This window comes from Gambusia affinis, linkage group LG08, assembly GCF_019740435.1.
Source record: "Gambusia affinis linkage group LG08, SWU_Gaff_1.0, whole genome shotgun sequence".
In the NCBI taxonomy this organism is placed as follows: Eukaryota; Metazoa; Chordata; class Actinopteri; order Cyprinodontiformes; family Poeciliidae; genus Gambusia; species Gambusia affinis.
This window is the reverse complement of record NC_057875.1, coordinates 28,582,735-28,606,467: the sequence shown is the minus strand read 5'-3', so window position 1 is coordinate 28,606,467 and position 23,733 is coordinate 28,582,735. Positions and strand designations below refer to the sequence as shown.

General features: G+C 38.8%; 2 protein-coding genes across 7 annotated transcripts in view; one reads left to right on the top strand and one right to left on the bottom strand.

The window, feature by feature from the left end:
• Window positions 1–5,791, top strand: part of aass (aminoadipate-semialdehyde synthase) — a 29,645-nt gene extending 23,854 nt beyond the window's left edge. For 2 of the 3 annotated variants that reach the window (XM_044125641.1, XM_044125642.1), the window contains exons 20-24: window positions 101–196; window positions 727–842; window positions 2,576–2,664; window positions 2,743–2,919; window positions 4,453–5,791. In XM_044125641.1, coding sequence (XP_043981576.1) covers window positions 101–196; window positions 727–842; window positions 2,576–2,664; window positions 2,743–2,919; window positions 4,453–4,571 — 597 coding nt within the window. In that variant the 3' untranslated portion in view covers window positions 4,572–5,791. The remainder of the gene's footprint in view (window positions 1–100; window positions 197–726; window positions 843–2,575; window positions 2,665–2,742; window positions 2,920–4,452) is intronic. The other variant, XR_006371387.1, reaches the window with a different exon arrangement.
• Window positions 5,792–7,033: 1,242 nt separating this feature from the next.
• The window catches only part of ptprz1a (protein tyrosine phosphatase receptor type Z1a), a 74,188-nt gene continuing 57,488 nt past the window's right edge, over window positions 7,034–23,733 (bottom strand). For 3 of the 4 annotated variants that reach the window (XM_044125637.1, XM_044125639.1, XM_044125640.1), the window contains 15 exons: window positions 21,779–21,799; window positions 20,121–20,217; window positions 17,356–17,438; window positions 16,365–16,499; window positions 16,085–16,219; window positions 14,355–14,518; window positions 14,143–14,278; window positions 13,563–13,709; window positions 12,725–12,818; window positions 12,516–12,589; window positions 11,941–12,057; window positions 10,963–11,118; window positions 10,593–10,735; window positions 10,364–10,499; window positions 7,034–7,929 (listed from right to left, as the gene is read on the bottom strand). In XM_044125637.1, coding sequence (XP_043981572.1) covers window positions 7,810–7,929; window positions 10,364–10,499; window positions 10,593–10,735; window positions 10,963–11,118; window positions 11,941–12,057; window positions 12,516–12,589; window positions 12,725–12,818; window positions 13,563–13,709; window positions 14,143–14,278; window positions 14,355–14,518; window positions 16,085–16,219; window positions 16,365–16,499; window positions 17,356–17,438; window positions 20,121–20,217; window positions 21,779–21,799 — 1,758 coding nt within the window. In that variant the 3' untranslated portion in view covers window positions 7,034–7,809. The remainder of the gene's footprint in view (window positions 7,930–10,363; window positions 10,500–10,592; window positions 10,736–10,962; window positions 11,119–11,940; window positions 12,058–12,515; window positions 12,590–12,724; window positions 12,819–13,562; window positions 13,710–14,142; window positions 14,279–14,354; window positions 14,519–16,084; window positions 16,220–16,364; window positions 16,500–17,355; window positions 17,439–20,120; window positions 20,218–21,778; window positions 21,800–23,733) is intronic. The other variant, XM_044125638.1, reaches the window with a different exon arrangement.

The following is a 23,733-nucleotide window of genomic DNA, read 5'->3' as shown; positions in this document are numbered from 1 at the left end:
AAGCAGCCTGCAGGTTTGGTACCGATGTAGATGGTACCAAACCATGTTTTTGCCTCCTGTCAGTGTTTGTTTCTCATCAAGTTCCTGTTGTGTTCCACAGGGCTTCTCCAAAGCCATGGGCGGCTTTGTTAAGCTGGGACTGATCAATACCGAGCCCAATCCTGTCCTCCAGCACCCTACGTCTACCATCTCCTGGGTATGAATCGCTCCAGGAAATGGTTCATATGCAGTCCTCTGCTCTGTGTTGCGTTTTAGTTTAATTAATCTTTTCTATCTCATCAAATGACAGAAGTCTACTGCTGCAAACACTTGTTTATCAGTATCAAGGCTGCAGTGAACAGAGGCTTCTCATACTCATGACTTAAAGGCAATAGTGTTAGCTTTTATGCTTGTGAGAGTTCAATCTTTTCAGGATGTTTATCAACCATCAAGTGGTTGATAGATTTTTCATCCTGCCACTAATCTGCCTGAAAACACTCCAGAATCTTTTCTTTTGAAATGAAAAATGAAAGAGGTAAAATAAATTAGCACACTTTGAATTGTTGGCATGGAGGCTGGGTAAAAAGAGTTAAGAGACCATTGATGAACTGAAGAGGAGCACAGAGACAAACTCCTCCACAGACAGAAAATTAAGTGTACTATAGGTTTAAAATTGTTCAGGTACTGAAGAAAATAAATAAATAACAAAACATTTTACTTCATGTTCATTTCCTTTCTTGTGTGCAGAAAGAACTCCTTTGTCATCAGATGGGCTTGCCCTCCTCCGTGTCCCCAGAAGCTTTTGAGGAAGCAGTCTATAAGCAGGTTGGAGAGGATCAGTTCAGAATGGACACCTTGAGATGGTGCGACACCAACATAGCAGCTCCACACACACACACTCACTGACCAGAACAGGCCAGGCCAGTCCAGTTGACTACCCAGAAAACATGATCTAATCAAGATTACAGTGTGCCCACTGACAGAAGACAAGTTGGTGGCTTTCCAGCACTGACAGTGTGGCGCAGTGGCAAAGTCGGATGTCAAGCTGTCCCCCCCCCAAAAGGAAAGCGTGGCCAAATTCCTCCACAGTGCTTCCTTAAAATCAGCCCAAACCATGTTTTGATTGGCATTTATGAAGTTTGGTATCTCCTCAGAATCTACAAAAGTTCCTTGGACATTTTGTCTCTCTTACAGACATTGTGTCTGAGCGAAATCCTCCTATGCCTGGGGTGGGCACTCCTGGTCCTCGAGGGCCAGTGTCCTGCAACTCTTAGATGTCTCCCTGGTCCAACACACCTGAATCCAACAGCTGAATCACTTCCTAAGTGAAGTCAAGTTCTCCAGAGTCCTGCTAATGACCTCATTATTTGACTCGGGTGTGTTGAAGTAGAGATACATCTAAAAGTTGCAGGACACCGGCCCTCAAGGACCAGGAGTGCCCACCCCTGTCCTACGGCTTTTGACGTGCTGGCTTAAAATTGTTTTAGCCCAGTCTTAAGGCAATGAAGATTGAAAGTTATCAAACGCTTTTTGCTACATCAAAGCATGTGGGTGTGGCCAAACCTCAAAATTTTACTATTTGCCATAAAACAACAAGGTTTGATGCATGAAACTCTTGATGTGTCATCAGTTTTAATATTTCCATGGTCAATTGGGGACATCACTTCAGCCCTGCCCCCTTTGAACATGAAGTTAGCTGTTTTGCTCCTGGATGCCTTCCTTTTCCTTTTTGATTCATACAGATTTAAACCTATCTGAAGACAGAGCAACATCATGCTGAATTCTTGTCAGATTTCTGCCAAACTTATAGGACTTGACATGTGTCCACTGTAATGACCCTTAGTGACATGAACTGAAAGTGATTTGGAAGATTCGCTACCTAGTAGGCGCATGCGGGAATGGATCGAGATCGTTGATAATGCTGCAGAAAGTTCTAATGAATATTAATAAGAATTTTGTTACATTATTTTGACTTGATTATAGCTTTCCTTCAGTTTATACAGATATGCCTACAGTTATGAAAAACATTGGAATCACAATTACCAATACCTTGGTCAATATCAATTATTTAAAATTACTCGCTAAGTTAAGACAATGCAGTGTCTTAACTCAGATACATATTTCATTCAATGTATCTGTTACATTAAGAACAATGTTCTGGCATGAAAGTGACACAAGCCTCTGCTGAGCTGCAACTGATCTGGCTGGGAGCAGATGCTGCACATCAAGCTGCTCTTACTGTGGCTTCTCTGCTTAGCAACATGGGAGCACACTTTGAGCCCACTGCTCTGACGAGGACACCTGAAGTGGTGTAGCTATACAACCTTCTCCAAGCCAAGGTCTCCTGCTGCCAGGGATGAAGAGATGAGGGCTATGCAGGCACTGAGGACGGGGGAAAACTCAATGACTAACAGCTTAAATTCAATAAGTCCATTTATTTAATTCAACGGCAAAGAAGCCAGAAAAATCAACTGCACATCCTTGTACCTGAGTCCAAGGATGAGTGGCCCCAGCAACAGTGCAGCAGATATTTACTCTTTAGTGTAAAGTGAAAGTAAGTTGAGGAGGAATCCATGCTGTCTGTGTGTGGCTGCAGGCTGGGGATGCTGAGCGACGACGCTGTGCCTCATGCGGACACCATTCTGGCTGCACTCACAAAACACCTGGAAGCCAAGCTCTCTTTTGGTGAGTGGGGTGACTGCTGGTACTGACCAGAGGAACACAGTCAGGCATGGAACTATGATTCTTCTCTTCTGGATCCAGCTAAAGGTGAGCGGGACTTGATAATCATGAGGAACGACGTGGGAATTCGACATCCAACCGGAGAGCTGGAGATGCGACAGATCAGCCTGGTGGTATATGGGGAACCAAACGGTTTCTCTGCCATGGCCAAGACTGTAGGATACCCAGCAGCCATTGCTGCTCGCATGGTTCTTGATGGTTAGTGATGCCTCTCTGTAAGTTATCACATTAGTAATACAGATGCTCCAAACAAAGATTTTCTAGGTGCTAGGAATGGTGACGCCTCAAAAACAATAAGGTAACTGTAATGTATGAATCAAAATCTGACCAGATCCCCAATTGTTCCAGTTGGACCCTTTTTCCTGGAATGTACTGATTCTGTGACTCTTAGTCAGTCTACCATTGTCTCTCCATTTTTCTAAGTTATAAAGACTGACTTATAAAATTTCAATCAGGTCAGAACTCAATTCTGGCTGGTGTAGTCTTATTCAGTTCAGTCATTAATACTTTATTCCAAAGGGAGATTCAAAAAAATTTTGTACCTGAAATCATTATACTATCTTGAAAAAGTCATTGCTAACGCTGATGCTTTGGCCAGGAAGGATTTGTAGTAGTAGTCAGTCTTTCAACAAATTTGAAGAGACCTCTGACTGAAGATTTTTGACAAAGACAAATAAGACAATATTTCAAAGACAATATTCACAGCAAAATGCCTCGATTGTCACACCCTGTGATTGGCTTGCTCCGCTAATCCTAATTTTATTTTGCTGTTCCTCTTTAAATTGCTATGAGGCTGAATATTAGAAAACCTGGCAGAGATGTTGGAGTAAGGGTTATGATAATATAATACTATTATAATACTATAATAGTATTATGATGAAGAGCTGGTTTTAACTTCCTCCTCTCTCCGATCCTGTTTTGTATCCATGGAGTTTCTGTTTCAACTCCTCTGAGATTTGTGATGTAGCTTAAGTAGTGTTTGAGCTTTTGAGAAGCTAATTAGCTGCTCCCATACCTTGTTGCCATGGTTACACATCATAACAGTCTAAAATATAAAAAGAAGACCAAAAATCCTTCCAGCTGCACAGCATCTAGAACCAGGGGAATCATTTTTCAAATATGCAATGCCTTAGCACAATAAAATTATTAAGAAAAGTCTGCAAAAATAACTGATATAACATTAGAAGTAACAGAGCTACTTCTAATCCTGCCAGCATCAAAGAATGGCCTACAAACACAATCTACCAATCAAGATAGCAAACTGATTACAATTTAAAGGTTGGGCATAAAACTATCATCGTCTGATTCCACCATTTGAAATAGCATTTTAGTACATTTTAGTTTAAGTTAAATTAGCATAATGCAAGTTAATGTTAACCAACACATGTTTACCAGCTTACAGTAGCATATAAGATAGCATTTGCATTTTGCTTGCTTAATCATATAAGCTAAGTAATGTAAACTAACATGGGCAACATGAACAATTGACCTAATAAAATCCTAATTTAGGTTTAGTAATTAACAAAAAGAAAGTTAAGAATGGAGTGGCTTAAAGTTAGCAAACAAGCTATTGTTTACATTGTAGCTAAACTCAAATTATAAACTAGTGCTACATCAGTAACTAATGTTACATCAGTGTTCACACTAAGCAAAGCTGTCTGTGAAGTGAATGCTGCTGTTAGTTTTTCTAATATGACTGATAACTGAACCAAACACTTTTTCTCTCTGTAGGGGAAATCAGTACAAAAGGTCTGCTGGTCCCAATGACCAAAGACATCTATGGGCCGGCGTTGGCTCGGCTGAAGGAGGAAGGACTGCACATCATATCCAAGAGCACCCTACAGGAGTAGAACATAGTCTGCAGAGAACCTGCAGAAGTCCAAAGAACTTCAAAAGTGGATAAAATCAGCTTTTGATGACTTTACATCAATTCCTTTAACACTATGAAACCCAGCTGTCTGCTGGTTGTCTGATTGTTTTATTTTATTTTTTTAAGGAATGTTTTTGTTAGACCTACTTGACAGATAAAAATTTTAAGTGTTAATAAAAATGTGAAAGCAGCAGTAGCCAAAACATATTTGAGTCCAAAATCACCAAATTTAGAAATCTGAAGAATTAGTTAAAATAGTTGAAAGGAAATTCATGCTCAAAATTTGCAGTCTCAGGTCAGAAATTTAGGATGCAGGTGATGTTCAATAATTAAAATGTTTTGCCTAACTTCTCATCTGTATCAGAGGAACATAATTAGGTCAGACAACATGAATGAAACCATAAGAACAAAACCTCTTAAACAAACATCCAAGTGCAGACCTGCTGTAGAGCCCAGCTGAGAAAACGTCACAGCGTGCAATGAGATGAATCCTACCGCTGAATGCTCAGTGTGTGGCTGAAACCACACAGTCAGGTCTTCATTTTGTAAGAAATGTACTCCAAACTAAAGTTGGACCTGACTGGAGCTCCCAGCTGATGTTTTTAGAAAGTGCACCAAGTTCTGGAGCAGTTTCACATAGATGTAGAAAAAATGTTACAATGTTACACTGCCGACACTGACCTGATCAGTGTCGGCAGTGTAACATGCTGATCTGATATTTACTGACTAAAACCAGGCTAGTTTCATCCATCGATCACAGGTTTTGATTCTTTTCAAATAGAGATAAGGAAGTATTTTGCATATAGCAGAGATATATATTTAGCGATATAAATTACTCCATGTCATCTTAAAACAAATGTTTGTAATGTGTAGATATCAGAAAGACTGAGAGGCTTTAGAATGTAATTCAGGAGACAATAAGTTTAATTTCTGGAGAGATCAGTACCATAAAACGCCATCATGAACTGCTTGTTGAAAGTCTTTTTCTAAATGTTTGAGGTCACAATATCTGAAATATTTCTGTTGTGGGGTTTTGTTTATGTTTTTTCTTTTTGACAGAAATGAAATGGTAACAATTAAACTCCTGTAAAGTATTCTGATGATTTCTTAAAAACATAAAGAGCATTAATGTAGGTCACACAGTTTCAATATATTTATCTAAATAATTTAGATAAATAAATGATCAGTTATTGTGGAAAATGCATGTATTGCTTGTTTTCTTTAATCCTTAAAAAAATCCATCTTGGCATTTCTAGACCAACAAATCTGACTATAAGCATGATGTTAGATTTATCAGAATCATATAAAAATTGGTCACTGTGTGGACTGACGTTCATTGATCATGATTTGTTTTAGCCCAGAACCAGTAAATTGAACTGTTGCAGTGTCCTGTCAGCTCCTTGATCTCCAGCTGAGTTCTCACTTGGAAGAAAAAGAAAAAAAAAATGCTGACTGGTGGTTTTACTTCTGCTTGATTTGGAGGCAGCCAAGCAAACTGGGACACCAAGCAGAGGATAACTGGGGATGTAATTATTAAAAGTCAAACATGTAAATGAACTTGCAGATCTGACAGCAGGTCAGGACAATTTCTGGGCTCTTGACCTATTTTCTGACCTGAAAAGACTCATTTCTTACAGAGTCTTAGCCTGGATTAACTCATAAGAAACGGTGCAGGGATAATAACAAAGAACTTCTTAAAAAGAATATGTATAATCCACAAGTTGAACCAGACTCTGTTTTCAACAGAAATTCAAATTGGGATATCTTGCTGCCCCCCTCTTCCCTTCACAAAACATGACAGGTTGGAACATGAAATGTTTGTCTTCAGGAAATATCTGAAGACAGAATTTTTAAAGATTTCAAAGATTTGATAAGTGGCTCCTATTGGATCACTGATGGAAAGATGGTTCCAAACTTCTAAAGAACTTCTGGCTTTTGTTTTAAAATAAATTTTATTGTGAAGATACCATTTCACCTGTCTAAGCAGTCTTGGAGATGATCAGCTAAACAAACTCATCTCACCTGTTGTGTCATCCCTTCGTTGACTTCCCGAGCAACAAAAAATTTATTTTAAAATCCCACTTGTGGCCTTCAAATGCCTTACTGGTCAGTACCTCTCCGACTTGCTCCAGCTGAATGTTTCACCACGACCGGCTGACTAGCTTCTGTTGGTTGTACCAAAACCTAGGCTGAACTCTAAGATCGGCCCTTTTTGGTTAATTTGTGGAACAAGTAGCCATTGAGTATTAGATAAGAATCTTCTGTTACTGTTTTTAAGAACTTGTTTTCAGTGGTTTTTGACACGATGTGCATTGGCTTGTAGTTTTCTGCTTTAGAATTTCTGGTTGAATTTTCCTTTGCTGTCCAATCCTCTGCATTTTGGTTCTATTTTTTGACATCATGACGGTAACATGAAGTGTGGAAACAGTGAAGCACTTGAAATACCTTCTGTTTGTGTGTTATAGATGTATACATTTATATACATATACACACACAAATAGTTTTAATGGAAACTATTTTCTTTCAGTAATTGCAGCTTGCAAGTTTACATAGGAACACTTTAAAGAACCAACAGGTTTTTTGTTTGCATTTCTTTCACTTTATCCCTTTAGTCCCCAATATAAGACTCCAGCAGTGTTTCACATCCAACTAAAGATCTACATACGCAGTAATCACATGCAACACGTTTAGTTTGTTACAAAACTGAGTATAAAATCATTAATCATCTTTAGCTAAACAGAATCAAAGCAGATATTTGCACTAAAAATATAGAATCTAGAAGTATAAATAGAAATTTGGTCCATCAAAGTGATTACCATATTATTTACATTCGATCGGTTTATTATTCCACATCCTTATCTTGTTTAGCACACTGTAGCTACTGTTGCAGTGGTATTCACAGAATAGGTTCCAGTGGCAGAGCCATGGAAAACATTTGATGTGAAAAGGTGCAGCTTCCCTTTTTAGGCTCAGTGCCAATAAATACATTGTTTAAAAGAGTTTAGTACAGATTTTCAGGATGGTACATTAAAACCTTGGACAGTTAATATATAAAATGTAACAAAGTTTGAACTACAACAAAAGGAATATAAAAGGCACACAATATAAAAGCAGAAAATTCAGCAAAGCTGTTAAGAATTTGCCTGAATAAAGTCTGTCAAAAGAGATTCTATTGGTGCTTGAAGAACATAAAGAACAACTTATCCTATCAGGACGTTTTACACAAGAGATTCAAGGCTGTCAGTGGTGGTTCCATTGTCAGAGAATAGAAGGGTTTTCTCTGCTTCCTGTGTCCCGATGATGCTCAGCATGGCTTTGTACAGGAACTGGTAGTGCTCCTGCAAAAACACACTGCACTCAGTTTCTTGCAACTATTCTGCTTAACACACATAAGATAAACCCAGGAAGCATCAACTTTTATTTCATTTGGTTCACAGTAACACTCTATCTGAGGTTTAGCAAGTATTTCACATTTCATCTCATTTCAGGTAAAAATGTTCCAGGATTTTTGTTTTGATTTCATGTGATACCCCATCATAAAGCAGTTTTCTAGTTTTTAGAGCTAAGTTTACATTTATTTTAAACCTGATAAGACATATTCACTATATGAACAAGTCCCATCTTCACCTAGCTACTAGCTATGTCTTAGTAATTGACTTCTTTCAGTCCTCTTTCAAACCACCTGTCTTCCTGGTACAAAATGTCCACAAATCTGTCTTCAAACTAGTGACCCTTTACCTTACCATGTAATTGAACAGCTGATTCTTGATTCTTGATCCAATAATTCTTGGATCATTCTTGATCATTCTGGATCAAGAATCATTGTCCAATGAAGACCTGGGAGCATTCGTCCTGTATTGGACTGTGTTACTGTGGCACACTGCTGAACCGTGTTTGGCTGTTTTATTCTGGGATAATCCAGCTTCTGTTTTAGAATTCATTTGCCTTACTTAATATTTTTCACTATTTTCTGAGCTGAGATTCAAAAACATGGTAATATCAGAGAGGTGGCCTTTATTAGCTAAGCTGTTATACAGATGAACTGAAATATTTTCATTAGTGAATCAGAAGATCATTGAAAAGTTCCCTTCAGGTGTTTATTTCTGTTAGTATTGATGATTCTGGATTACAGCAGCTGAAAATAAAAAAAAATATTATAAAGTTTGAGTAATATTACATCAAGAACGGTCTGATGCCAAGGGTCAGACTGCTGACAGTTGTCAAGGAGAGTGACTGAAATTCTCTATAAAATAAGCTTCTTTCATTGAAGAAAACTGTATGTTATCAGTTAACATTTAATTTTCCTGTCAGGTTCATAAGGCATTTCTCAATCAAAATGAACTGAATTGAGAAAGGTATTGCTGAAGAAGCCAGCTACTCAGAATGCTGTATGCAAGCTTCTAGACATGGAATGTTGAGTGGAAACTAACAGTTTGATTAAAATCTGTGCGCTAACAGCAATAACTTCAGCCTTGAGACAATTGTGTGGCAAATTTTGACTTCTTCAACCACCAGATGTCACTGAGTCAGGTTCTGGTTCTGGTTCAGGTTTGGTTCTGCTGGAGGTTTCTTCCTTTTAAAGTGGAAAGGGACTTTTCCTATATTCCTATACATATTTTTCCAGAAGAAGTGAATTCTGTAAGTCAATAATTGAATGTAATCTGCATTGAATTTTTAAACTTTTAAACTGACATGAATGACAAATTGAAGTGCATGTTATATGCATTGCTTTATTACCAGATGGGAGTGTACGTATATACTTGACTTAGAATTTGCTTGTACGACTGGTTTGAATTTACTTTTTTGTTTTAGTTCTTTGGGAAAACATATCCAGAACATTATTGGATCTCTGTTGGTGTTATACAAATACATTGCATTGAAATGTAATTAAATTGAAAACAAATGTGTTTGGTTTAAACTTAGAAGGTGTTGACTGATGCTGGAGCATCAGGAGCCACCAAACACACCCTACTTGAGCTAGAACTGTCACAATCCTTTCCCATAGAGACAGACAACCTGAACCAAAGACCACATTAGAAGCTTCTCAACAGGACTCAGAAGTGAACTAGCTAGCTAAGTGCTCACTGGTCAATGGTTCCTTTCCAGTGAACACATTTGAATTCCAGTTAGATATCAAGATCCTAGAGTCTGGAGGAAGAGTGGAGAGGGAAAAGAATCCACTGACATTCTGGGTGCCATATCATCTACTGGTTCTGGTCTACTTGGTTTTCTGAAGTCCACAATCAATGCAACCATCTACCAGGAAATTCTAAAGCACTTAATGCTTCCCTCACCTGACCAGCTGTATGGAGCTGATGATTTTATTTTCCAGAAGGACTTGGTACCTGTCCACACTGCCAATACTGATTATGCCTGCTGCAATCGCCACAGTAACACCAACAAACTGTCCTGACTTTAACTAATACAGAATCCATGGGTCCGGAGGAAGATTAACCTACTGAAGCAAACTCGTCAGAACCACAGACTGGTTTCCTCCATTCTTTTGCATGCAGGAAATCCTGCAAAAGGAGCCCAAGACACTGTGCAGTACATGGACATACTTTTCATTAAGCACAGATTTTTTTAAAATTTGTCTGGTGTAAAATTTGTGATTTTCATTTGCTGTAAACAACAATAATTCACCATCAAAATTCCATCTAAATTTATTAAGATGTGTTTGTAAATGAGTTGAATTGCATTTATCCATAATTCAAATGTTGAACTAAAAGAGTGCAACAAACAGATCTGTAGTAAACTGGCTGTGAGACTTACGACATCACTGAAGACCCCTGGTCTCAAAAGGTTTGTCAGCCTGGCTGCTTGGAACACATCAGCCGTACCTTCAGTCTCCAGCTGCTGCTTTAGGGATGACAGAGCACAGAATGTTCCTGCCGTGACTCCGCCCACACTGCAGGAGAAAAACACCAGGACTCATCTCATGCAAAACCTTTTGGAAAAAGAAGACCCACAAAGTATGATAACGGGCTGGACAGGGTCTTACTCATCATGCACCACGGTGGGATAGTCTCTGCTCGCCCTCTCTTCATTCACCAGGCTGATGAGCTCAAAGGTGTTGCTGATGGGGCTGTCAGGGTTCGGCCAGCAGGGGGCAAGGAAATGCTTCACCTCAAGAACAAAGTCATCCTGTCCAGATGAGAAGAGTTGACATGCCAACCAGATGCCTTCTGCACACAAAATCTTTCTGAGTTGTAAGAACATTTTCAGTGATACTTATGTATATAGTTCATTTATGTGTTCAAGTGCAATTAAGAAGCCTCAGATGTTTTAGTGGCTTATATGACACTTGTTTGCAACACGCACTATCTGCTATTATTAAGAACGTCATGGTTCAAAAGAAGCTATACGCTAACCTTTACAGCAGACAGGGCGTATTCCCGGACCACCAGCATGTCCTCATTGGACAGACAGATGTGGGCCTCACTCCTTTGGGTCACAGTGAACATGTTGAAGCTGATGGATTGCTCATTGCCAGGACACAGGGCACAGAGCTCCGCCTCCTCTGTAGTCTGTTGACAGAGACATGGGAAGGCTAATGTGAACTGACATCTGAGCTTTGCTATAGGAAGTATCCCAGAGCAGAGGAGGGAGGGCGTGGCTCTCCTGGAGGTGGGACCAATCAGTAATGAAAATGACTGTATATTATCAGTAAAGAGCAAGAAATAAATTATTGTCAAGTACACTCACAGCTAGGAATATCTATTCAGTTGTTGGCAATAAGTAATGAACCAACCAACCAGGAACTCGGTAACACTGAGGTGAAGATTGGTTAAGTTCAAAGTGAGCATCAGAATGAGGACAAAGTGGGATCTAAGCCACTTTGACCCAGCAGGTTCTGGTTGTCAGTACCTGTTGTTCGTCTGAAAAAGAGAAAATATCGCGGGAATGGCAGCTGTGTGGAAAGAAATGTCCTCTTGAGGTCAGAGCTGGTTTACAAAGATAAAGACAACAGGAGCTGGTTCCAACCAATGGTGAAGGATGCTGTGAATAAACTCCTAATTTACAGAAAATGGAACCTTGAAGCAGGTGGGCTGCAGCAGCAGAAGACCCCAGCAGGCTTCACTCTGACTAACTGAGAGAAGGAAGCTAGACATTAACAGGCTGGAAATGTGCTGCCTGGTCCAGGAAGTCTCAGACTCAGTTGAAATAGGTGGGTTATAGAATAATGTGTCAAATATGACAATGAAATAGTACCAAAAATTGTTGTTATTTTTCTGATAAAATGGAGGGAAGTGTTTTGTCCTGGAGTCCACAGCCGAAACCTTTCAGTGTTCCTGGACCATCATTTCCCATTTGGAGAATATCATTTGAAAATAATCGTATTTGCTTACCCCAGGCAGTGAGATGATGACCTGGATATTGTGATCCCATATCATTCTCCAAAAGTCCTTTATGGTGCCAGGCAAGGGATTCTGGGTAATGATGAACTCTCTGTTTAGTCTGTAGCCCTGCAAAACAAAGCCATACTTTTGTACGGGTGATTAAAGCTCCAAGTAGTTCAAGAAATTACTGGAATACCATTTGATTCTTCAATGACATCACAGAACAAATGAAGCTATGAAGCATGAAGGTCCTATGCTTCCCTGACGATAGGAAAAAAAACAACCTAATAACTGCTTTAATATGCAGTTTCTCATAGAGAGGAAAAGTTTTGAAGAGGTTGCTAGATTATTAGGAAGAAACTTAATGTTAACACTAAGCCAAACCTAATGGCTGATGCTGATGCAGAAACATTGAAGGCTGACTTTTATGTAAAAGTAATGAAGCTGTTAACGGTCTCCTTTGCCTGTGTGTTAATGAAAAGAACGATTCAATCCTATGTGTTTGAAAGAGAGATTCAAACACCTTCATTCTCTCATATGATTCTGGGTAAGATTTAGTAATAAGGGAGATTTGCTGGTCTTACAGTGATGAATGAGGCATTGATGTAGTCGGTCGTCTCTCCAGCTGTTATAGACAGACGCACTCGTGACCTCTCAGCTACAAGAGAGAAGAGATGAGGTTAAGTACTTTGTGGATCATGTGAACAGGAGCTGAAGTGGAAGGATTTAAATGTATGACTGAGACTGATGTGGTGTTCCAGCAGTTCATGGTGTTACCATGAGGCAGTCTCACCAGGTATCACAGAGCAGTCCCTGTTCTTGCTGGAGTTGTTGTCCTGCAGAGCGCTGAAGAAATCACTCTGCTTCACTTCATTGTGACACATTAGCTGTGGAGAACAGAAAAGAGCCAATCTTTAGGTTCTGCTGTCCTAACTAATGGTAGTCAAAAAATGGAGCCAAAGACTTGTGCAGATTTCTTGTCAAAATATGGCATATTTAAATCCGCAAGAGTACATTTGCACAGAAGAAATGGATGTATGAAAGTATGAGGACACATGGATCTGAACACATTTAGTTTATCTAATCTAATCTAACACCATATCTGTACAAATAAACTTGATTTATTGGTCACTTGAACAGATTTAGGTTTACAATTAAGTATAAATTTTCCAAAAACAATTTCTGCTTTTTTATATTATATTTAAAATGACATATCAAAAATATATCTCATGACTGGGGTGCTGTGTTGGCTCTGGGGTTAAGTACAACTCGCATATGGAGGCTTTAGTTCTCGATGTGGCTGTTGTAAGTTCGATTCCCGGCCTGGTGACCTTTGCTGCATGTCTTCTCCCTTCTCTGATTACCCTCTTTCAATTCACTATCAAATAAAGGCCACTCGAGCCAATAAAACCTTTAATCATTACTAATAATCCTCATCAGTAATGATTAAAAAAATGTAATTGATATCAAAATCTATCAAACCGTTCTTATAACTGCTGAGCAGCTTTTTGCATGTTTTATCTGGTATTTTGATGATTTATCTTTGATGATGACCTCCAAGATTTTGTGGTCGGAAAGCCTTCTACCATCACCCTAATCTCTATTAATTTTGCATGTATGTGTCAGCTCACCTTAAACTGTTTGTCCAGGCGAGTCCTCCCAGATGGTCCTGGAGTCAGCAGCTCATCCACATAATTGTGAAGGTGGGCTGCCAGTACTTCAGTGTCCCCACATAAGATGGCCTCCACCAAAGCATCATGGATAAAAATATACTGTTCCTGTAGAAGAAGAAACAGTATATTGCTACAGTTTGTGATAAAACTTCTACTTATGTATTTTTTTAAGGCAAACCTAACAGACAACCTTGCTGCTTTTATTATACTGAATGGAGACAAGTGCAAAAAACTAAATCTGTGTAAATACATAATTTCAGTAGTTTCATACTGAAATTACTTTTGGATGATGTTTTGTGAAATTGGGTGACATAAAAAAATATTAGAAAGAAAAAATGCTTTATTTCTGCACAGAGGAGATATACTTTACCCTACTCATCTCTGTTACATTATCAGCATGAAATTAAAATCAAATCAAATTTTATTTGTATAGCACATTTCAGCAGCAAGGCATTTCAAAGTGCTTTATATCATATCAAACACAGAAACACAACGCAACGTAGAATCAATGCTGCATGTGTTTAAGTTGAACTCTGACCTCAGTCTGAACCAGGAAGTTTCTTTGTGTCCGGATGTGCTTTAAGAAGCCAGGAATGTCAACGGTTCCTTCGTGTGATATCCGTTTCAGCATGCTGTCCAGGACAATGTACGTGCCCGTCCGACCAACCCCAGCACTGCACAGCAAAACAAGCAGTCAGAAAAACGTCCAGCATCAGCTCAGGTGAAGATAACAGAGAAGCTTCATGTGACCTGCAGTGCACCACCACTGGGCCCATGTTGTCTGTGTTGGCTCTGGATGACTTGCGAATGAAACTGAGAAGCGGCAGAGAGAACTCTGGGACGCCCATATCAGGCCACTGGGTGAACTGGAACTGTTCCACTGTTCGCTCGTTGCTCCACCCCTTCTTTGAGCTCTGCAGGAGGAAGGTACAGGATGAACTCATTAACTTCAAAAATAACAATATTCTTACAATGATAGAGAACTTCTGGCACCTTAAGTTGTAAAACATTAGGACAATTGCATAAAATGTTCAGTTTTTCAACAAGAAATGTTTGCATTTTGATGTCTAATCTTTGTTGTTTTCTCTGGAAATGAAAATAGCAAATGCAAATTGCATTTAAACAACAAAATATTCCTTCTTTCACTCATAAAGCAAAAGATATCAACTATCTTTGATGAGTGTTTTTTGTGTACAGCATATTTAAAGTATTCTCAACAAAATGCATTTTGAAAACTGCATTTTACCTTGACAATTGGTATTTGCTGGCTTTTGTGAAGCAGTTTGTCTCAGCACTGTTCATTTGCAGTTGTATTCTATTCAGTTTATCTCTACAGCACGTGTCATCTCAAGGCACTTTACAAAAAAGTCACTTCAATTTAATCATACCTACATTCCAACTGGTCCAATAAGTACATTAAGTTCAGTCCATTATTCAAATTAGCTTGAAAAGTTTGATCTTGGGCTGCACAGTGATGCAGTAGATAACACTGTTCCTTGCAGCAAGAAGGTCCTGAGTTTGATTCTCGGTCTTTCTGCATGGAGTTTGCATGTTCTCCCTGTGCATGCGAGGGTTCTCTCTAGGTACTCCGGCTTCCTCCCACAGTCCAAAAACATGACTGTCAGGTTAATTGGTCTCTCTGAATTCTCCCTAGATCTGAGTGCGTGTGCATGGTTGTGTGTCCTCTGTGTCTCTGTTGCCATGTGACAGACCTCTCGCCCAAAACGTTTGCTGGAGATAGACACCAGCTGACCCCTACCAACCCCACCAGGGATAGGGGTGTAAGAAAATTGATGGTTGAAGTTTGGCCTTTAATTACTGGTGATAAGACTAAAATCTATTACGTCCTTAGTAATTAATAAGTTCATTTAATAGGAGAAAACCAGTCTAAAAATCCATCAACCACAGGACCATGGGTTGATGGATCATCATCATAGAAGAGGCTTACTACTATAGAGTCATCTGCAAATATTAAAATTAGCCTGCTGTCATGCCAACTGCAACAGTCGTCTATATACAGAACATAAAAGAGAGAAGAGAGGACGCAGCCTCAGGGACTCACAGTGGACAATGTCATCAATTTGACAGACATTGTCAAAGAGACAATGTCACAACTCACAAAACATCAAGATGTGTTGTGAATAGAAATAAACTGAATTTAACTGAATCAAATTCAATTCAAGCACAGGACTTATCTTACATATTTTATCATACACTGTGACCTGAGTGAACTTCATGCCAAAGAAGTTAGCATTTTGAGTTTTTTTTAACAGTCAGAACAGATAAGCACACTGAAAATTATATCTAAATTAGTAATAGTGCATTCACAGTATTTGGAGGGCAATAATCAAACACATGCAAAGTTTAAAGCTAAACCTTGAAGTAACTTGAAATTTGCCATTTCACACTTAAATTTATTTTAGTCACTTAAATATATTTAGATAAACATTTGTAATTGAAAGTTAGTTCTATCATCTGACCTTTTTAGTGATGGTATCCCTCACACGAAATGTCCTGTGTGTGTAGTAAGCCAGAACTTTGGTTCTCTTTACAGTCACAAGGTACGGCCCATATTCCTCCTGCTCTTCTGCTGGCCAGTACTGATCACATTTTCTCTGAGGGCACAGAAAAACAGAGGAGCTGCATAAAACATGCATGATAAAAATGCTGATTTGTGTCTCATGTTCAACTTAGCCTTACTGTTGGTATGACAGAAGATTTGTTACATTTCTTCCAGTGGGACCAAAGCCATCTACTCACCCGTCCGTTTTCTACCAGGTTGGTGATCATGACAATGATGTGAACATTCTGCTCCCAGATCATCTTCCAGAAGTCTTCAATACTGGACCTCAGAGGCCCCTGAGCAGCAATGTATGACCGCGGCCTCTTATACCCCTAAAGAACACAGAGTGCCTGCTTCAGCATGGACAAAAAAACTTACCCTGTCATTGTGCACCATACACTTATTGGTATTTACTATTCAGCCTGTAAAAGAGGCATAATTCTCTCACTCAGATTAATAAGAACGACTACAAACAGAGTGTATGAAAAATACTCACTTGGATTCTCAATAATTTTCACATGTAAAATTTCTTGCGATGCAGACACTTCATATTTTATCATGAAAATAATTTCAGTCACATTCCTGCAACACATTCTGAAAGATGTTGGAAAAGCAAAACTTTTGCCACCATGTGATTTATGTTTACAATGATTTAGAATGAAGCTACAAAGTGTGTCAGGCTTCATGCAAAGGCCTGGAGGATTCATTTTGTCTTTAGCAGTTCCTGACAGAGCATGTTTTTTAGCATTGTAAGTAACATTATGCTGCTACCATGGATTGTTTATCTTTGAATACCTTTTGCAGTACTAGTATTGTGAGTAATCAAGCAGGAAAGAAGGCAGGGAGAGAAGAGGAGAAATATGAAGGTCCCATGATTGGACATCCACCAACATGCCTTGGGATCCCTCATTTTAAAATGCTCTTCTTGATCTTGATGCAAAGTTTCCAAAGTCTGGTCAAACAGATACTTTACTGGAATACCAGACCCAGTGCAGCACAATGGAAAATTCTTAAAAAACTTTTACTGCTAAATGCAGTTTCACCATGTATGAATGACAAAACAGAACTTTGTTTGATTTAAATACAATTAATATGTCTGACACATTTAAACTGTGTTTAAATGTAGGCTATTAGACAAATCAACTTAAAGAATCACTTTCTCTATAAATAAAACCAACAACTTCTTACATCCACATAGTTGGCATTGATATAATCGGTGGTTTTTCCATCTTTGCTGGCTTGTGGGGAAAGCTGAACCCGGCTGTGGTCATCTGAAGATTAAAGAAGAAAACAACACTGGATCAGATAAATATGAAAAATAAATTATAAAGCTTTCTGTTCTTTAAACATACTTCTACAGACCTGAGATCTGAGGATATTGCATAGTGAGGAAAGGAGGACTTGGAGGTTTCCTTTGATCCAGTCAAAGATGAAGAAGAATCTGAGCACTCAGATGAGGGAAGTCCATTACCATGGTGGAGGTTGCTGGGCTAATTAATAACCTCCCTATTTGCAGGTTTCCAGGAATGGACAAAATTTACCCCAGGAACTTGAAGACTATGGGCACTACTGTGGTTGATATATCTCTGTGGTGTTATATGGAGGACTGTGTTCACACCAACAAAGAAGCTTTAAGAAAGTGACCCATAAATTGTGCTCTAACTATTTAGTGATCACAATTGTCAGTGTGAAAGCCTTCTCTGTTGCACTGAAAAGGAGTCACTCACCAGTTGTTGAACATCTAATCTTTATTAGCTATTTGGTAGTGGAACAATGAACCAGAACTGGTGAAGCGGTTATGAGAATTTAGCTGTCCAGTCTGTTGCTTTGTGACCAATAACTGTGCTACCTTAAGCATTATATAGAGAACCTGGGATACCATGATTTCTTTAAAGAGCTGTTCAATCTTTTATGCCCAAAGCGACAGCTATGAATGTATTCTTCCTTCAAAGTCAACTTGTTTCCGAGGCAGGTTAAAGGGCTGTCCCCTTGTCTTTGTCAAATTAAAAAATTCTTAATTAATCCCAAAGGTAAATTAAATGTTGTTGTAACTCGTTAATTTAGATTCTGCAAAGAGTTATTGAACATGGAGATTGCTGTTGGCAATAAAGTTCTCCTGCAGCAGTCTGTACTGCACTCAGTGAAGAAGCTTCTGACTGAAAGTGCTCTGCCTAGCCAAGAGAATGGTCAGGGTTGTCCATAATTTCCTTGATCCTTTGCATAATCATCTCCACAGTCATCCCCAGTACAGAACAAGCCTACTTTACCAGGCTGTTGAGCCTTTTTAGGTCCTTGGTTCTGATGCTGCTGCGCTAACAGTTGATGGCAGAAGTGTCTAAAACTAAGATCTCAAGGATGCAGAGATTGCGGTGTCTGATTCAGGAACCATGGATTCCCATCTTTGCATTTCAAAGATTATTTGGTATTGTTGACATCATCCCACCACAAATTTTAGTGTGCACTGGAGCACTTTGTTGTTATAAAACATGTAGGATGATATTCAGCAATGTTTTTCCTTCCATGTCCTGTCTTGGTACTTCAGGCATACTGTACATATACAGAAAACATATTCCTCAAGATGACACTGGTTGATTCACTTTTTAAAATCAAGCATCGAAGTAGACAGGGAACATGAAATGGAATAGACTATATTGCCAAAAGTATTTTAAGTGACATCCCTTCCTGATCCACAGGGTTCAATATGACGTAGGTCCACCCTTTGCTGCTAGATCAGCTTCGACTCTTCTGGGAAGGCTGTCCACAAGGTTTATAGGAATTTTTGACCATTCTATCAGAAGCGCATAGTGAGGTCACATACTGATGTTGGACGAGAAGACCTGGCTCTCAGTCTCTGCTCTAATTCACCCCAAAGATGTTCTATCAAGTTGAGTTTAGGACTCTTTGCTGGCCAGTCAAGTTCATCCACACCAGACTCTCCATCCATGTCTTTATGGACCTTGCTTTGTGCTCTGGTGCACAGTCATGTTGGAAGAGGAAGGGGCCAGCTCCAAACTGTTTGGAGCATGGAGTTGTCCAAAATGTCTTGGTATGCTGAACCATTCAGAGTTCTTTTCACTGGAACTAAGGGGCCAAGCCAAGCTCCTGAATAACAACCCAACACCATAATTCACCAAACTTTACACTTCGTACAATGCAGTCAGACAAGTACCGTTGTCCTGGCAGCCACCAAACCCAGACTTGTCCATCAGATTGCCAGATGGGGAAGTGTGATTTGACACTCCAGAGAACGTGCCTCCACTTTTCTAGAGTCTAGTGGCAGTGCAAGGGGATAACTACCAAGGCATTGGCATGAATACCCTGCCTCGCTCCTCAATTGCACCCCACAGCATCACAGCCATATCAACACAGTGTTGCTAAGGAGACAATGGTTTTCAAATTAAAAAAGGTGGATTTTGCCACTGCTTTCACTACAACAGAAAGGATCTCACTGAGCAGATGAAAGAAACCCAAAACTCTCCCTTAAAGTAAATAAATTCGCAGATAGAAGCATTATTGTCATCCAGCAAGAAGGTCTAAAATCCAAATCCCAGTTGGGATATTATGCCAGTTCGTAAGTTTTTTCATTGAATATGTGAGTGCTCTTGAGTACTTCAGCTTCCTCACACAGTTCAGTTACATAATGTTAGGTTTATTGGCCTCTCTAAGTATCCCTTTGATAAGAGTGTGATTGTTTATGACATGTTTTACTGTGTTACTCTGTGATGACTTGGAAACCTGACTGGAAGCACACAATATGAGCACGTATAAAACAGAAAGGATGGAAAAAAATACACGGTGATGAGGTTCCAGGAGAAAAACATATACACAGTACATGCACGGTCACCCGCACATGCCCGCACACACCCACACACACACTCACACACACATTTTTACAACATTTGTTCTGTCTGAGTTCTGTAGAACCAGTTAGTACTAAACTGATTTGGACTCACAGGCCAAGATGTTGTTGTATCTGTTCTTGGTCTTATTGTCAGGATGGTTGGAGCTGTCTGAGGTCATCCACATGTCCACTGTGCAAGCCTGTACATCCTATAAGAAACACAGGCACAAAAAATTTCAAGTCTAGACCGAGGATGAAATTATGAGGGGTTTGCTGCCATATGTGCTGGGCTTCCTTACTGTTATCATTTTATGTGTACAAGCCCATTGTTGTTTTGGCCAGCCTGCATTGATTAAGGTAAATAAATTGTCTGTCTCCCTACACTCTCCTGAAGGAGGGATTTTGGATTTTCATTCAGATCATGCTTGTTTTTCAAACATGTCTGTGGAGTGTGCCCTGTGTTGTTTGACATTACTCTAATTTTATCTGGAACATATTCTATATTCAAGGCCTTTGGCAGTGAGATCATTGCTCAAGTTTACCGAATATCTGCTACATAAAAAAAGTGAAAAACATATATATATATATATATATATATATATATATATATATATTCAAGTAACAAGGACCCTATGCTGAACTTTTATTTACTTAAAGTCTCCTTTCTTCATATGTCATGTTCTCAATGTTTTGAGGAACAGAAACCTATTTGTGCAAAAAGACATGTTAAAAACAGTGTTCATTTTTATACCATAACCTTGTTAGGATATAAACTGAGGGGCTGTTTAGGACAAAAATTATGTTTTGACTCACACACATTACTAAAGATTCATACACACAAAAAATTTTAAAATTGTGCATTTTCACTATTAAAATATTACACACGCATAAAAATTTTTCTTTTTCTCTCTCTCACACAGACAAGACTAAAATTGCACATATACACTACTAAAATATCACGCACAAACATTTTCGACCTATCGATCAAATATTACATCTGTCTGTATACTTTGTCTGTAGGGGTGTGTTTGTGTGTGATCTTTCACGTGTGATATTTTAATAGTGAATATGTGCAATTTTAGCATTTTGTGTGTGAGTGTGAAAAATTGTATCTGTGTGGGACATTTTAATACAATATATGTGCAATTTTAAGATTTTGTGTGTGTATGAGTCTTTATTGTGAGAGACAAAACATAGTTTTTGTAGTAAATGGTACTCTAAACATGCAGTTCCTCCATGCAGGAACTGTCTTGGAGTTTTCATTACAAAGGTTTTAATCAATTTCTGTAAGTTCAGCCAGGAGTTAATTTGTGGATTGATTTGCTTTGATTTGCTTGTATGTGTGGATTACTCACATCATTACTGACATCTGGTGTGAATCTGACTATCAACAGAAATATTAGAAATACATCAAAAAATATATTGATATAGTAAAGGTAGTAAAGGTTTATTTTTTTCCCACTTTGGTCTCATTACTAAAACTGCTAGTCCTCTGCTAACCTTGACTTTATTGAGATTTGAAGATAAGACATATTTTAAATAGAATAGATTTAAATGTTTCTATTATTTATTTTGCTTAGAAATTATATTTGACATGGTGTTAACACCAACAATGAATGAATGAATGAATGAATGAGGACAATTTAGAGTAAGGAACTCTTATAGTAATAAGAAATGTTCGTATTGAAGGCTTTTCTGAGACGAGACATATCTACTGTCTGATGCAGGATCAGTCAGTAAATTCACACAGTCTGGAGGAGAGCATCTTACCTCATAACTCTCTTTCAGTGTCTAATGATGAGTGTGAGGAAGCAGCAGGCAGCCCGGATATTTCCATGACAACACAGACAACCAGAGAGGTGCAAAATATACAATTACAAGACAACACAAAAAGAAAACAACAAAGTACACAGATTGATGCAAGAGTTACAAATAAGGCCAACCAAAGGGAAACTCCCCCAAGTCTTAAACAATGTGGATGAACCAAATAACAAATGAAAAAACTACAGTTAAACACTGCACTTGCATATGTACAAACCTCCTCCTTCACCTAAACACACTTGTTAATCTCTGTTTTCTACTTATTGATGATAGTGATACATTCAGAACAGTTTTTTAAATCAAATACCACTCTGGTTACTGCTAAGGTTCCAATAACGTGTACAAACGTGTACATGCTTTGTGAGCATGTACATGCTCATTTGTGTGAAAATGCTTCATCAACCCTGAAGCATCTGGCTGCTCCAAGAGGCCAGATGCCTGAACAGGCAGTCCTTCATGTTTGTGCATCTAAAAAAACACCTCCACTCATGCCATAGTCACAAAACTGTAGCTCTGAGTCTTCCCCAACTGTGAGCACACAGGAAATTTTAATGATAAAAGACTCAGCTGCTGGGATTTCACTACAGATATTAGGAAACATGGACTGGATTGTCTCCTGCAGCACCCTTCACCCGCCTTCCCTGCTGCTGGTCAGAGGGCCCACCAGGGGACACTGGCGCATGACTGCCTATCAGACTACCCCAAGGCAGCTATGGCTGTAATATAGTAGCCACAGATGATAGTTACCTTGTCTGAATGTGTGCATGAATGGATGAATGCTATCCAGATAAGAGCTACTTATTTTTTAACATAGGAATACAACATGGTGTCAGAACAGTTATTTTTTCATCCAGTCCAGGTGGCTGGAGCTGACTTTTGTTGTGAATTGAAATATATTGAATTGATGTATTCAATTCAATATATCAATAAATTTAATCGAATACAGTATGCCTGAAATGCCTGGAATGCATTTGACGAAATGCTTCCATCTGGAAGAGTGTGAAGGAATGGCCACACACTGACATGAAAGATCACCAAATGTACTTGTTTGCATAGCAACACATGTGAAATCTGGATTACAGGTCAGGCTAAAATAAGCAAAAGCTGGTGAACCATGTAGCTGATTAACCCAAACTGTTGTGGTGGAAAATATTAATAAGGTGATATCTACTGATTATGTTATGCTATGTCTGCATTCTAAGTGCCCTTGAACTCTCACCATGAACCTGTTTGGGTCACACACACAAGGTTGGATGCTCTTTTCCTGCAGTTCCCTGGGAGTCAGACAGCCTATCCGTGGTTTTGGATCGCTTATCGTTGGTATAAAATCTATGTGTCGACCAGCAGAACTTTCATTCACAGCTGTTAATCTGGCTTGTTCATCATTGATTTGAATTTTAAGCTCTTTGTCTTATGTACAATATACAAATAAACCTGACTGAGTGATTTTATCTAGCAGTGCTTGATAATTCATTTTTTCCACAACACTGTCTTCAAAAGAAATTAAAAAAACTAACATTTTGTCCAGGACCATCAGAAGGAACCACAGGCTGCCCTGGCTGAGAGGCTGCAGCCAAACTCTTACATTCTGTGAGCTCATAAAATGTAAGATTATTACATTTTATGAGTCTCCTATTGTTAGTTAATGACTAACTGATTGCCAAAAGATCTTTTATTCATTATTCATTATTTTACTATTCATTAGGTTAATGTTAACAGCTAGTGAAACTGCTACTTTTCTAACAAGCTTCACTGCACTGATAAAATCTACATTACTTTATGTGAAACTAGTAAGACATCAGAGAAAGTGCTCTATTTTTATTCATTCATCGCTAAAGGTCCAGTTTATATTAAAGATACCTTTAATTTCACATAATCATCATCATCATCATCAACATCATCAT